Consider the following 13476-nt stretch of genomic DNA (forward strand, 5'->3'; position numbering starts at 1 on the left):
GCAGATTCATTCTGAGGCTGCATCATCAGGAGTATAGGGCCCAGGATGTGGGAGGACACAGTTCATTCTCCCTCCACTAGGATTACCCCTGGGGTATTTTATCTGGCCAGGGCACTGTTCTGTACCAGGCCTTGGTCACCCGGGAGAGGGTCTGGAGGGTTCAGGCTGCTGAGGGCTTGGCAACCCAGGCCAGCTGGCCACAGGCAGAGGAAGTATGAGCAGTCAGATAAAGTGAGGTGCGGCCCAGGAAGTGGCAGCATCTGCAGTCTCCGAGAAGCAGATGGGTCTGGGTGGCTGCAGAGGACAGATCCCCGACGGGGAGGGACTCAGAGAACCTCCCAGGACTGGGCAGAATCTAAGTGTGCAATAACGTTCTTTTTTTTTTTTTTTTTTTAACTTATGTTGAGAGGAGAGAGAGAGAGCAGGGGAGGGGCAGGAAGACAGAGAGAGAATCCCAAGCGGGTTGTGCACGGTCGGCGCAGAGCCCGAGGTGGGGCTCCAACGCACAAACCAGGAGGCCGTGACCCAAGCTGAAACCGAGAGTCGGACACTTAACCTCCTGAGCCACCCAGGCGCCCCGAGGGCCGATAATTATCAGAAAGAGAGAAGGTGTCCCGGGAAGTCCATGCCCCTCGCTGGGGGTTCGAGCCCGGCTGCAGCCGGTCTCAGAAGGCAGTTTGGGGGGGGGAGGCCGGCCATTAGTGGGTAGAGCCACGCTTCGTGTCCTGTTCTCCGGGGCCCCTGCTGCTGTGCCTCGGAGGAAGCTTTCCTAAGTGTCCGCGGTCAACGGGGCAGTGGGCGTCAACCAGACGCGGGGCCCTGCAGGGTCTGGGGAAGTGGGTGCCGGGGGGGGGGGGGCTGCCAGCCCCCAGGTCAGCCCCCCCTGCGGCTGCAGTGCAGGGTTTGGGCCACCGCAGGGACCCCAGGGCTGCCCCTCCCAGCAGGGAGGGGACGGCAGATCGCAGAGCTGAGCCAATGGGAAGGTCGGTACCGCAAGGAACTGCTGCCCACGAGTGACCTTTCGGATAAAGGCGCCCGGGGCTGGCACCCCGAAGTCCACAGGGGAGCACGCGTCGGCCTCCGCCTCCCGTGGGCACGCTGGCCTGCACCTGCCCCCGGCGGCGAGGTGTCTTTCAGCTCCTGCCACCCGGGAGGGTAGGGAGGAGGGCAGAAGTGACACTGAGCACCGCGAGCCCCCCCTCCGGCGGGGGGGGACCTCACCTCGCCCGGCTTTCAGAGCTGCTGCCGTCCGCACGGGGCCGCGCCTGCCCCTGCCTCCTGGTCTGTGTGGCAGGCCGTCCCTCTCAGGGTCCCCTGGGCACCCGCCCCCACGTCACCCACCTCACAGCTTCACAGGGTGCCGTGTGCCCCAGATTCGTGGGAGTACGCGCCCCCTGCTTTCCTGAGCAGGGGGTGGGGGGAGGCAGCTTCCTCTGGCCTCCTTGTTCCTGCAGGCGGCCGGGCCAGGTCCTGGGACAGCAGACCCTGTGCCGGCCCCACACCCCCACCCCCAAGAGCCCCTCACACCGGCCCTCTGGGGGAGCTGCTGGTGTGGCCAAGGTCGGGGCCGTGCTGGTGCTGGACAGGAATACACCCCTGCCTCAGGGTGGGTTCCAGAAGCCTCTCTGACATGGAGACTGGCACGCAGGGGTTTCTGTGGGAGTGCTCTTGGGAACCCCACCCAAAAAGGAGCTGGCCAAGCGGGATGGACGGAGGGAACAGCTTCCGTGCCCATGGGGAGCTCTGGAGTTGTGACCACGCGGCTGACCATACAGGGCTACCGTGGGTGCACGGCCTCTGATGTGTCACTTGCTGAAGGTGATTCCGGAGGGGCCTCCGGCCGGCAAGACAAGCACCATGTGCCTCGGTCGTGACGCCCCCCCACACCCCCACCCCGAGCACCCCACAGCGTCCACTACAGCCTCCCACCCTGTCAGGCCAGGCGCCCGGACCCCTGGGCCGCATGGGTAGGGGCTCCTGGCCAAGGGTCTCTGGGTTCTCCAGCCCCGAACTCTGCAGGCTTCCTGCCCGGGGTCTCCCCACCCGGTGCCAATCATGGACGCACACAGGCAGGGGGCACCACCCAGCCAAAACGGGCCTGCCAGAAGCCCCATGCAGGCCGTCCCCCCGCCCCGTGTGAGAGGCACCCTCGGTCCCCATCCAGCCCTGAGCTCCAGGCTGCTGCAGAGGGGCCCAGAGCTGTGGTCTGGGTGTCACAAACCGCAGGCAGAAGCTGCGGGCCCCAGGCACACATGGACCAGAGAAGGGGGCCGCCTACCTGCCAGCTGCACCGACATGGGACCACACCCACTCGAGAGAGTACAAAAGCGCAACCACAGCCTTGGGGCTGGAGAGCAGTGAGCGGCCCAGCCGGAGTCTCCGAGGCCCCAGCCCTCCCAGATGGGTGAGTCCACCCAGGCCTGGAAGCCCCCTGCGGTCGCCTCCATGAGCCCCGTCCTGCCCTTGCCACGCCAGCCGCCACAAAGGGCTCCCGGGAGCAGGGCCGTGGGCCTCGTGCATCCCACCTGAGGACCACGCCTGGGCTCCAAGCCCAAGCAGGCGTTAGGGCAAGGGCTGAGGGGGCAGTTAGCTTCTGTGGACGGACAGTGAGGGGGGCCATGGGGGGCAGAGGTAGACAGGAGGAGGAGACAGATAGGAGATGGGGGGGGGGGAGTGCAGGGGAAAGCTTTGGGGGGAGGGGAAAAGAGGGCCCCAAGGAGGAAGTGGATAGAGAGGAAGGGCAGAGTGGGGTAGCTGGGGTGAGGGAGACACACACACACAGAAGTAGGGAGCCTAACAAAGACAGAGAAGACTGGGGTCAGCCCAGGGCTCCCGATGCTCTCCTGATGGGCTGGGGGTGCTCCCTCTCTGCAGACCAGGACCCCCCGTGGCCCCTGCCAGAGGAGTCTGGGGTCCCGCTCCACGGGTCATGCGTTGAGGGACCTTGGACAGGGCCACAGGCGGTGGGGGGCGGCAACGTGGCAAAGGTCCCCGGCTGAGCTAAAGCCTCTGGTGGAGAAGCCCAGAGAGAAGCCCCCCAGAGTCCCCTTCGTGGCAGGGGCCACCGTCCACATCTAGGAATGCAGACCCTCTGGGCGGGGCAGGGAAGGCGGCCCCAGTGGAGCCCTTTGAGGTCAAGAGAGGGAGCCCCGGGGCTGGCACAGGAAGTAGGGGAAGAGATGAGGAGGGAGGGGGGGAGGGGGGGCGAGGCCACAGCAGCCTTTCCCTCCCTGCCCGCAGGTGAAGCTGGGGCGCCCGCCGCCGTCCCCGTCCCCGGGAACGGGAACGGCTCTGAGGGCTGCAGCACGGAGAGGAGCGTCCTGTCCCAGGCGGCCACCAGCGTCTCCATCTATGTCATCTTGGCGCTGGGGCTGCCGCTCAACGGCCTGGGGCTCTGGGTGTTCTGGTGCCGCCTGCGCAGGTGGACCGAGACCCGCGTCTACATGGCCAACCTGGTGGCGGCCGACTGCCTGCTGCTGCTGAGCCTGCCGGGAGTCCTGCACACGCTAGGCCAGGCGGCGGGGGCCCAGGAGGGCGTCCTGTGCAGGGTCGTGCAGACCTTCTACTACGTCAACACCTACATGAGCATATGCCTCATCACGGCCATCGCCACCGACCGCTACGCCGCCCTGCGCTTTCCGCTGCGGTCTCGCGCCTGGCGCAGCCCCCGCCAGGCCGCCCTCACCTGCCTGGCCCTCTGGCTGCTGGTGTTCGGGGCCGTGGCCCTGCCGGCGTCCTGGCTGCGCGCGGGGGAGAGCTTCTGCTTCGGCCGGGGCCGCACCCGGGGCCCCAGGACCCTGGCCTTCTCCCTGCTGCTCTTCCTCCTCCCGCTGCTGGTCCTCAGCTTCTGCTCCTGGCAGGTGCTCCGGCACCTGACCCGCAAGCGCGCGCGGTCGCCGCCCCAGGACGCCGCCCACATCCTCAGAGCCCTGTACGTGGTGGCGGCCAACTTGGCCACCTTCCTGCTCTGTTTCCTCCCGCTGCACGTGGCCTTGCTGGCCATGCTGGTGGCCCGGTGGACGGACGCGGCCTGCCCCACTCTCCAGGCGGTGGCTGCCTTCGTGCAGGTGACCTCCCGCGTCGCCAACGCCAACTGCTGCCTGGACGCCGTCAGCTACTATTTTGTGGCCAAAGAGTTCCAGGAAGAGGTGGGGGCCGTCCTCAGCACGTCCCGGCCTTTCCGGGGACGGATGCGGGGCGCTCCTACACGTGACCGCCCTGACCGGGCCGTCCGGGCGTGGGCGGATGAGGACAACAGCTCGGGAGAGGCCCCACGCGTGGCCCTGCAGCGCGTGTCGCGGGGAGCCCCGGGCCCCCCCGAGGCGACTCCTCCCCGCTCCGCGGCGTGCGCCAGAAGTAGCCTCACTGCGCACGTGTGACTTTGGATTTCCGGGTCCTGGGGACGTGGACTCTCCCTCAGCAAATAGAATTTAACCAAGGCATTAAAAAATTGCCACCCCGCGGACCTCTTTTCCCAGACGGATCTCTCTTCTCAGCGCCTGGGCGGCCCTCCTCGGCAAGCACTGGGGAGGGCATTTCTGTCACCTATAGACGGCGATTAGAACCAAAATCTCTCAGAGGCTACCAGGCCTCTCCTCAGGCCGGTGACACCACTGCAGACAGAATCCAAGTACATCCCATGGGCCACAGGACGTTCAGAGACACAGCCACTAAACACAGAGCATCGAAGAGGTCCCGTCCTGACCTTCGGGGATTCGGGGTGCTTCCCCGAGCCCCCGTTCTTCCGCGCCCCTCATGCCTCCCGGCACTGCTGGGGGCCTCCCACTCTGGGCCGGGCTCGTGGACACCCACAGGCTGAGCTGAGGGTTCGGGGGTGCCTCTCTCCCCACAACGCTGAGGTTCTCAGGAGGTGTCCACCCTGCCGGGGCCCGAGGGCCCGGCTTGGAATGGACTTATGGGATCGGCACAAACACCTCCGCTAGGAAGCCCGGGCAGGACACAGACCTGAGGGGCTCGTGCTGGAGGCTGGGGGCCCCAAACTGGGGCCGAGGAAGCAGAGGTGGGGGCTCCCGACAGCCTCAGGTGACTAGAGGGAGAACGGGAGACCCGGACCCCTACCCCCGACGCCTGCACCCTCAGACCCGTCTGCCTGGCAGGGCCCGCGGCCACACAGGGAGATCTGTTCCTGCGGAATGAGAGCAGCTGGGCCTCTGGGCTGGGCCAGGACCTGCAGGGCGGTCGGCACGGCCTGGTGGTCAGTCCTGTTCCGCGTGTGCAGGTGCCCCGCCAAGGCCTGGTCTTCCGCTGCTGGAGACCCAGGCTCGACTGGCGTCCCCAGCAGCGGCTCACCTTCCCCCCGGCCCACTCGCTCTGGTCACCGCTCAGCAGGCTCCTCGGAGAGGCCATCTGTGTGGCCAAGGCCGACGGCGGCATCGGTGCCTTTGGCCACCGCTCCAGGGCCGAGGCCGAGGGCAGCTGTCCTGTCCTTGCCCCGGGTGTGGAGCCTGCCGGGGTGCCGAGAGTACGGCCACGGTCACTGGCCCCTCCGTCCTCTAGGGGCTGCCTGAGCCGCAGCTGGCCGACCAGGGCAAGTATGGCCTTGGCCCGCATCGCCCCCCTCCTCACACACAGAGATCGCAGGGCATCAAGTCCCCGGTCCAACCCTCACCACCAGTGCATCCGGAAGGGGCTCCCGAAAGAGGGGCGCTCCCGCGTCACCGTGAGGGGGAGCCTTCCTCGGAAGAGAAGCCTGGGCTGGGAGTGTGACCCCTGGAGGGCCAGGCCCTCCACAGCCACTCAGGGCGGCGGTGAACGGAGGTCCCGGCTCGGCCAGGCGGCCTTCCCCTCCGAGTCCACAGCTGCAGTCCGGCCGCCCTCTGCCCAGCGAGCCCACGTCCCACTCTGGGGAGGTGCGCGTGGGGGTCCAGGGAGGTGGGGGCTCTTGCTCGTTGGGGCTCAGGCTGTTGGCAAGCACGCGGGACGCACGTGGGCTCACCCCCTTCCCCAGCACCCCCTTTAGGGCGCCTCCCCCCCAGGAGGAGCGCCCCGGAGTCAGCTTGCGGGACTGATCCCTTTGAGACCCAGGCCGTCCCAGCCTGGAGGCAGCGTTGGGGCACAGCAGGCTGAAGGGCCGCCACGGGGGACCGGACTCCTGGACACCTTGGGTGCTGCTTTCCGGGCCGAGCTCCGGTGTTGACCATCAGCAGCGTATATCGGCCCCGCCACGCTGCAGACACCGTCTAGGCGCGGAGCCCTGAGACGTGCACACGGGGAGCCTCACAGGCTCACGCGGAGGGGTGGGCAGGGGAAAGGCTGGGTCACGGAGGGCCTGGCAGGGGAGAGGCAGGCCTCGGACGGTGTTCGGGAGGCTTTGCTTCAGACCGGTGCGGCACCTCCTTGTGCTGCAAGTTGGGGGCTGGGCGGCAGGACCAGGACGTCAGTGGGGGCCCGGGGGTGGCAACGGTGAATGTTGACCAGGATGGGGGCTGGGACTGTGACGGGGGCCAGGCCGTCAAGGGTGAGCTGGGGCGGCAGTGGGGGTGCAGCGCTCTCGAGTGGTTTGGCTACGGGGGAAGAAAGCGGGCTTCCAGGAGTTAGGGTGACCCCGGGCAGGTGCGGAGGGGCACGAGGGCCAGGAGGAAGCAGGGGGCGGGCAAAGGCAGGGGACCCAGGCAGCCGGGAGGCAGAGGTGTGACCCTCTGCCCTCAGGTAGGTGCTGTGGGGAGAAGAGGGGGACAGGGCCGCCCAAGGGGTCATCTGTGTCCCCACTCACCTCAAGGACACGCCCCGCGCCGCGGGCACTGGCCGTGGCATCTTTTCGTCTCATTCACCAGGGCCGAGTCCGCCTCGCTGCCCCTGGCGCTGCTCTGCAAGCCGCCACCTGGGCGACCTTGGGGCACCCCGGGCCGCGGGGGCGGAGCCGGAGAGGGGCCTTGCCGCCTGGCCCCGCCCACCCCGCCCCCCCCCCCCCCCCCCCCCCGCCTCCCTCCCTCCCAGGCTGGTGGATCGGCCCGGTCCCTACAAAGGTTGTTGCCCATTCTGTGAGGCTGCCGCCGGCTGGTCCAACCCCGTTCTCTCCCTAAAGACGGCTCTGGGTTGAAAAAAAGCAAGGGGCGGCCCCTGGCGCTGGGCACAGGGGGCAAAGATGGGAGAGACCCCCTCTCCCCACCCAGCCGCTCCAGGCAGGATTGAGGTTTTAGGTAATCTAGGGAGGGAATCCCCAATCGACCGGGATGCGCCAAAGTGCAAACAGGCCATGCGTGGTGGGGGGGGCCTGCCAGTTCCCGCGGTCAGCACGGGGCAGGGGTCCGGGGGCTTCAGTCCTGTCCTGAGGTCCCCTGACCCTCCGGTATCTCCTGGCTCCGGGGCTGTTCTTAAATCTGCTCCAGCTGCCGTATGGGAACACCACGGACTGCGTTGCCTTTATTTCTCATGGTTCTGAGGCTGGAAATCAGACATCAGTGGGGCGAGAGGGTGGGGGTCCGGGGGAGGGCGTGCTCCCTGCTTCAGACACCTCCCGGGTCCTCACCTGGAGGGGCTAGGTGGCTCTGCGCCGTCTCTCTCCTAATCCCATCACGTCTGTAATTGGGATTTCTACCTATGAATGGGGGAAGGGGAGTGCACGTTCAGCAAGGAGTGAGTATATCACCTAGACCATGCCTGGCGCGCAGTTGGCATCGCAAAGTGTTGGCATTCGCTTAGGGAATTCCACGCCCTCCCAGACAAGGTCCACTTGGGTAGTGAGATGCCCGCCCCTGCCATTTCCCGGCGAGAAGCAAAACTGAAACCCAGGGTGCCCGCCCTCTGCCCGATTCCCGCCCAGCACACGCCCGGGGGCGCCGCGCCCGCTGTTAACCTGAAAACTACAACTGCAGGTATTTTACCAGCCAGAAATGGTTACTTTGGGAAGAGCAGAGAATTGCAACCCAGGACCAGCGAGCTACAGCAAAACCATAGGCAAGTCCAGAGAACCAGCTGCACCCCCCGCCCCCCGCAGATCTTTTCTAAGGAAAGGGACTGTTATAAACTAAAAGCCCGTTGGAGTAAACTAGGCACTGGTAGTGGCTTCTTATTGGCTGGGCTGTCGGTGGCTGTGATTGCCTCTCATTGGCTGGGCTGTTGCCAGGGGAGGAGAAAACCTTCCTTCCTCCTGCGGCAGAGTAAAGTGGTGGCCAGCCACCTGCAAGGTCCCTCTCTTCCTCCGGTGAGAGAAAAACTCTCTCAAGCGCTGCTATATGAGGGAAGCCATTTTAGATTTCTTTCTAAGGCAGCATGAATCTATATTAACTTTATATTTAAACCAAAAGCTCGATTTATGGCCCACCCACCGTGCATATCTTACCCACCTGCTTTGTAAATGAGTAGCTTAAAGGAAAACCATCTTGTCTTGCACGTATGGATCGATGCTGCTACTCCGTTGCATTAACTATACTCATGACATTAATACTCATGATCCTGCCTACGCGCTAATCTATAATCTTTTTGAACTTTAACAAGAATATACCTCTGACGTATTGATTTGTGGCTCTTTATGCAAAAGGTATAGAACCCTGTAAAAACGGTTCACTCTCTGAAGCACTTTCTTCCCTGCGAAGTTCGTGTTTCCTGGGCAGCTGTCTTAATCTGGGTTTGAACAAAATCCTCTATTTTCCTCTTAGCGTTCTTTCTGGTCAGCTTGCCTAGTCACCGGCTGGGTCTGCAATTGACAAACAGCGCTGGGCACGAGAGCTCCCCCTGCTGGCCTCCAGACTCCATGCTAAACAAGGTTTCCTTCTACTTCCACACCCATCCCACCTCTTCCCATTTTTACCCCACAGCAGCTCCCTCCTTAGTCCCTCCCCCCCACCCCCCAGCCTCTGGAACCTGCCTACCACTGCCCTGTTGGGCTCTGCCCAGGAGTCCAGGGTGCTGGGGCCCTCAGACACTGAGCTTGCACAGGATGGCCCATGGTCCAGCAGTTAAGAATATGGTCCTTGAGGGGCGCCTGGGTGGCTCAGTCAGTTAAACGTCTGACTTCAGCTCAGGTCATGATCTCCCGGTTTGTGGGCTCGAGCCCTGCATCGGGCTCTGTGCCGACAGCTTGGAGCCTGGAGCCTGCTTCGGATTCTGTGTCTCCCTCGTTCTCTGCCCCTCCCCTGCTCACGCTCTGTCTCTCTCTCAAAAATAAACATTAAAAAAAAAAAAAAAAAAAGAATGTGGTCCTTGAACCTGGCTGCATGAGTGCAAATGCAGGGGGCATGCTTACCGGCCTGCTGCCCCTCTACCTCTACGTCAGATCCAGGGGGGGTCACCCCTAACGTTCGTGAGGTCCAGGACATGACTACAGGTGGAGACCCACATGCTAGTCTAAATATTTAAAGCTTACGTCTGTGCCTTTGGAGCCTGACCTTAGCTCCCACCTCCGGTGCCCCCACCCCACCCCTGGCTGTAGGTCACAGGGCCGAGGAGCTGCCCTCTCTCCGGCCCGGACCTGGGAACCTGAGCCATAGCACCGTCTGTGGGACCAGGGCAGGACTCCTGGGGTGACTCCCGAGCGAGGGATAATGGAAGGCCTGCACGGGCACTCCCTCAGCCACCGCAGAACCTCTAGGACTGCCCCACACAGCTAGCAAGTGAGCAGACGGTGCTCTGAGAAACAGCCCCGGCCCTTGTTGGGACGCCCTGTGGGTCTGGCCACTGCAGGCTTTGGTCCCACTGTTTGTGCCATCGGGGTCAGTCCAAGAGGCTGACCAGCTGGTCACCATCTCTCTGCCAAGATACTGGGGTGGCCCTGCCTCAGACTTGGGGAAGCGTGGTCTGGCCTGGAGAGCCCGGACGACGGCGCCGGCTTTGGGCTGGAAATGAGAGGCCGAACATGAGGGCGGGACGGCCACCCGTGACACGCAGTCAGGATTCCTTTGGTAACACATCCACCTGCATCAAGGCCGCAGCCAGAGACCAGGAAGATGCCATCAGCATCCCGCGTCGGTTTATCGCTTTCTGCAGTGAGGGCGGGGGGCCGCATCTCCAGAAAACGTGGGGCGAACAGAGGCCTCGCGTTTGCGGGAGCCGAGGACTCGTTATAGGATTTGGGCCTGTGGGAGTGACTGGACATCAAGAAGTGGTCCTCCACGGGGGCCGGGCGGGTGATACTGGGTCACGTTTGCAGGGGCCAGATATGCCTTTCTGTCTTGTTTTCATCCCAGACAGAGACCCTTCTCGAATGCCGACCTCCTGTGGGACCACCCGCGGTGGCTGGGGACCACGACGGCTCAGCAGTGAAGCGGATGCAGGGGAGAGCAGAGGTCTGTGACGTCACAGCTGCCCTTTGTCGGAATCTGCTTTTGCGCGAGGCCGCCCGGAGGCGGCATCCTCAGCGGGCCCAGAGCAGCCACGGCAGAGCCCTTGAACCAGACAGCCGCCCTGCAGGCAGCCGTCAGAAATGAAGTGCCCCTTCGTCCCGGCGTGGGCCGCAAAGCTGGTCCCGACCGGCCGTCAGCATGCTTCCCTGCAAAGGCTCGGAGAATTGGTATTTTCACTCTGCTGTGGGGCTCGCCAGCGGTGCCCGAGGGGGAGAGCAGCGCACGACGCCGTGCGGGCAAGGCAAGCGGGCAAGGTCACGTTCCAACAAAACTTTACTTACGAAAAGCGGCAGCAGGCTGCTTTCAGCTGGTTAGCCCGCCCCCGGTGTGCGTGCCCACAACCAGGGCGGTGGGCGTGGGCAGAGACGTGGGCGGCTTCCTCTGTCCCCCGTGCGCGGGCCCTTCTCCTTGATCTGTGCACCGTGGGCTCTGCTGTAGCCCGGACCCCCCTGGGCTCACGAAGAAAAGGCAGGGGCTCCGCATTTGCTCAGGCAGCCCTGGAACAGAAGAAGCCCGCAGGGCTCAGGTGCCCGGGAGCAGAGGCCCCCTGCATGGCAGCACTGTGGGGCACGGAGCCGCGGGTCCCAGGGGCATCGAGGGGCCGCCCGCTGGTGCCTGAGGGCGGCAGGTGTCCGGGGCGGGGGGGGGGGGGAGTTTGCAGGTCCTGGTCTCAGGTGCCAGCGGTCTCTTACGTGCTGCGCGGTCCCTCCTCTCTCCCACCACAGGGAATATTGTAGCCGAGAGCCCACCCGAGTTTCCTTTCCCGATGGGCTGGGTTTGTTGACAGAGTTAGAAGCAGCTCAGTAGGAGTCTTTGATTCATTTAAGGTCCAGTCCGGTTTTCCAAAATTGAAGGTTGAGATAAAAAATTGAGGGAAATTTAAGTGTCAAAGGTGACCTTGGGGGTGGAAATCTACCTTCGGAAGTATTTAAAGGAACAGCTGCTACGTGTCGGTCCTTGGGTTCCAAGCGCAATCACGGGCAGGATGGGTCACAAAGCAGCAGGAAAGACCAGTGTCCAGCTACAGGAAGGTAAGCTGGTCTGCCGTCCCGGGGAGCCGCCCCGGAGTGGGCAGCAGGGGCTGATGGGACGAACTGGGAGGTGGTGAGGGTTTTGTGACCTCTCTGCTTTGGGGGTCGTGGCCTCACACATATTACAGCTACTCCAACAGGGAGAGGAGCTGATAGCTAAGTGCTTGTGAGACCACGGCAGCTGGGAGTTCAGATCTGAGTGTCTGAGTGACACAGAAGCTCTCGGCAGTGGGACCTTACCGTGTCGTTTGTGGCTTAGGAGGTTCGTCTGGCCACACGGCTGTAAGGTGAGACGGGGCAGGCAGGCAGAGCCTGGCGGATGTCCCAAGGTGCCCGGAAGCAGCCGGACACGGGTAGAGTGCGGCCCCAGAGCTGCCGGCTTCCAGCTCTGGATTTCAGGCCCAGCACGAGGCGCCTGTGCCCCCATCCCCAGGCGACACCCTGGCGCACTTTGGTCACGTGTGGGGCAGGAGAGAAGGAGGAAGCAGGTGCGGGGAGGTGGGGGCAAGTGAGTGGCAGCGGGAATAGGACGACCAGAAAGAGCCAGCAGGGACCTCCCCCCAGGTCCGGTGCCGTGGCCTCGGCAGGTGTTGGGAGCGTCCTCCGTGCCCAGATGTCACGGCCTTTTCCAGTGCCTTCTTGTTCCCTGAACACCCGGGCAGCAGCCCACACAGCACACAGGTGGGGGCCCCCGCCTCACAGCGTCTCCCGGGACGGGCACCTCCCGTCACGTGACCGATTGCCGTGGGCCTCCTTCCAGGGGACCCGACTGCACAGGAGTTCAGCCTGCTGGGCAGAAACCGGCAGGTGAGTCCAGGTTTACCGAGGGAAATGAAGACTGAGCCTGAACATAGTCCCCGTCGAGGGCAGGAGGGGCCTCCGCTGGCCCCTGACCGGGCTGCGGTTGAGCTCAGCAGCTGCTCGAGCCCCGAAGTGGCAGGGTGACCACTGCACTCGGGGAGCAAGTCCCCCCGGGTTTGTTCTGGGAGAGAGGATCCAAGAAAGGCCTTGTCCGCTTCTGGTCACAAGGCCCACTGAGGGCGGCCACGGGCAGAGCACCACGCATCACAGGCCCAGATGAGTCTGGTTCTGATCAGCCCAACGGGTTCAGCAGAGGGGGCCCTATGGTTCCTGGAGGGGCCAGAGTCATTCCCTGTCACGCGCAGGCTCGAGGCGGGCCTCCAGGTGACACTGCGACCAGGGAGGAGATCGGAGACCCGTCCCCCTCAGGCCCGTCCTGCTCAGCCGACCGGGGCTCTAGCTGGACCATCTCAGTGACCCACATGGGTGGTTCCTGGGCACCGTCCAGGGCTGGACACAGCTCCGCGCCCTCTGCGTGGACAAGCCCTCTCACCACTTCCGTGGGCCGTGGATTCCAGGTGGACGAAGTCCCCAAAGCCCCCACGCGCATTCAGGGGCAGCCATCCGTGTAGAGCTGGGAAGGAGGCCCACCATCCCTCCAGGTGGTGTGGACGTTCGTCCCTGGCAGTGACGTGCTCTGACAGCGCTTTGAGGATTGAAGGACAGCTGGACGCCCACGGCCGGGTCCCACAGCAGCTCTCCCCAGCCTGACCACAGGGTGGTGGGGAGCTGAGGCCAGCACGATCGCCCAAGGCCAACCGTGCTTGTGTCCCCAGGCCCCACCCTGCCGAGTTCTAAACTGACCACGTTCTGTTCCAAATGTCACCGGGGGTGGCCAGGCCATGGCTGAGGTCAGAGGGGGCCAGGGAGGGGGCGAAAGTGCCATTTGACCTCTTAGGTCTTTTCCAAACCAAACACCAGACCTGAGAGCAGGGAAGGGGGTCGGGGGTTCCTGGAAAATCCTTGTCACCTTCATAATCTGCCTGGGGCAGGCCCGGCTAAAGGGTGGCAGGTCTGACCTGTGACCTCGGCTCAGGGTCACCTGGGGCACTTGCCCTGGTGAGGTTTGGGCTGTCTCCCTGCAGAAGGCCCGGGGAGGTTGGCTGCAGGAGATCGAGCCCCGCCCCGTGCCCTCGGGGTCACTGCTGGGCTCAGGTCCCCGTCGGATGTGCCCATGGGCCCATCTCGTCTGTGGGAACCCCCAAAGTGAGCTCTGGGGAGCCGGGTCCTGAGACGCTGACCAGGGTCAGAGTGGGGCAGGGGGACCCTGGGTGAGGACGGGC

General features: G+C 64.3%; 1 protein-coding gene across 1 annotated transcript; it reads left to right on the forward strand.

Moving 5' to 3' along the window:
• Nucleotides 1-544: 544 nt before the first annotated feature.
• On the forward strand, nt 545-4465 carry LOC123599714 (G-protein coupled receptor 35-like). Its single transcript, XM_045481951.1, has 2 exons — nt 545-2404; nt 3241-4465. Exons 1-2 carry the CDS (start codon nt 2401-2403, stop codon nt 4377-4379), a joined length of 1143 nt encoding a protein of 380 aa, XP_045337907.1. The 5' UTR covers nt 545-2400; the 3' UTR covers nt 4380-4465.
• Nucleotides 4466-13476: the final 9011 nt, after the last annotated feature.

This window comes from Leopardus geoffroyi, chromosome C1, assembly GCF_018350155.1.
Source record: "Leopardus geoffroyi isolate Oge1 chromosome C1, O.geoffroyi_Oge1_pat1.0, whole genome shotgun sequence".
NCBI classification, from domain to species: Eukaryota; Metazoa; Chordata; class Mammalia; order Carnivora; family Felidae; genus Leopardus; species Leopardus geoffroyi.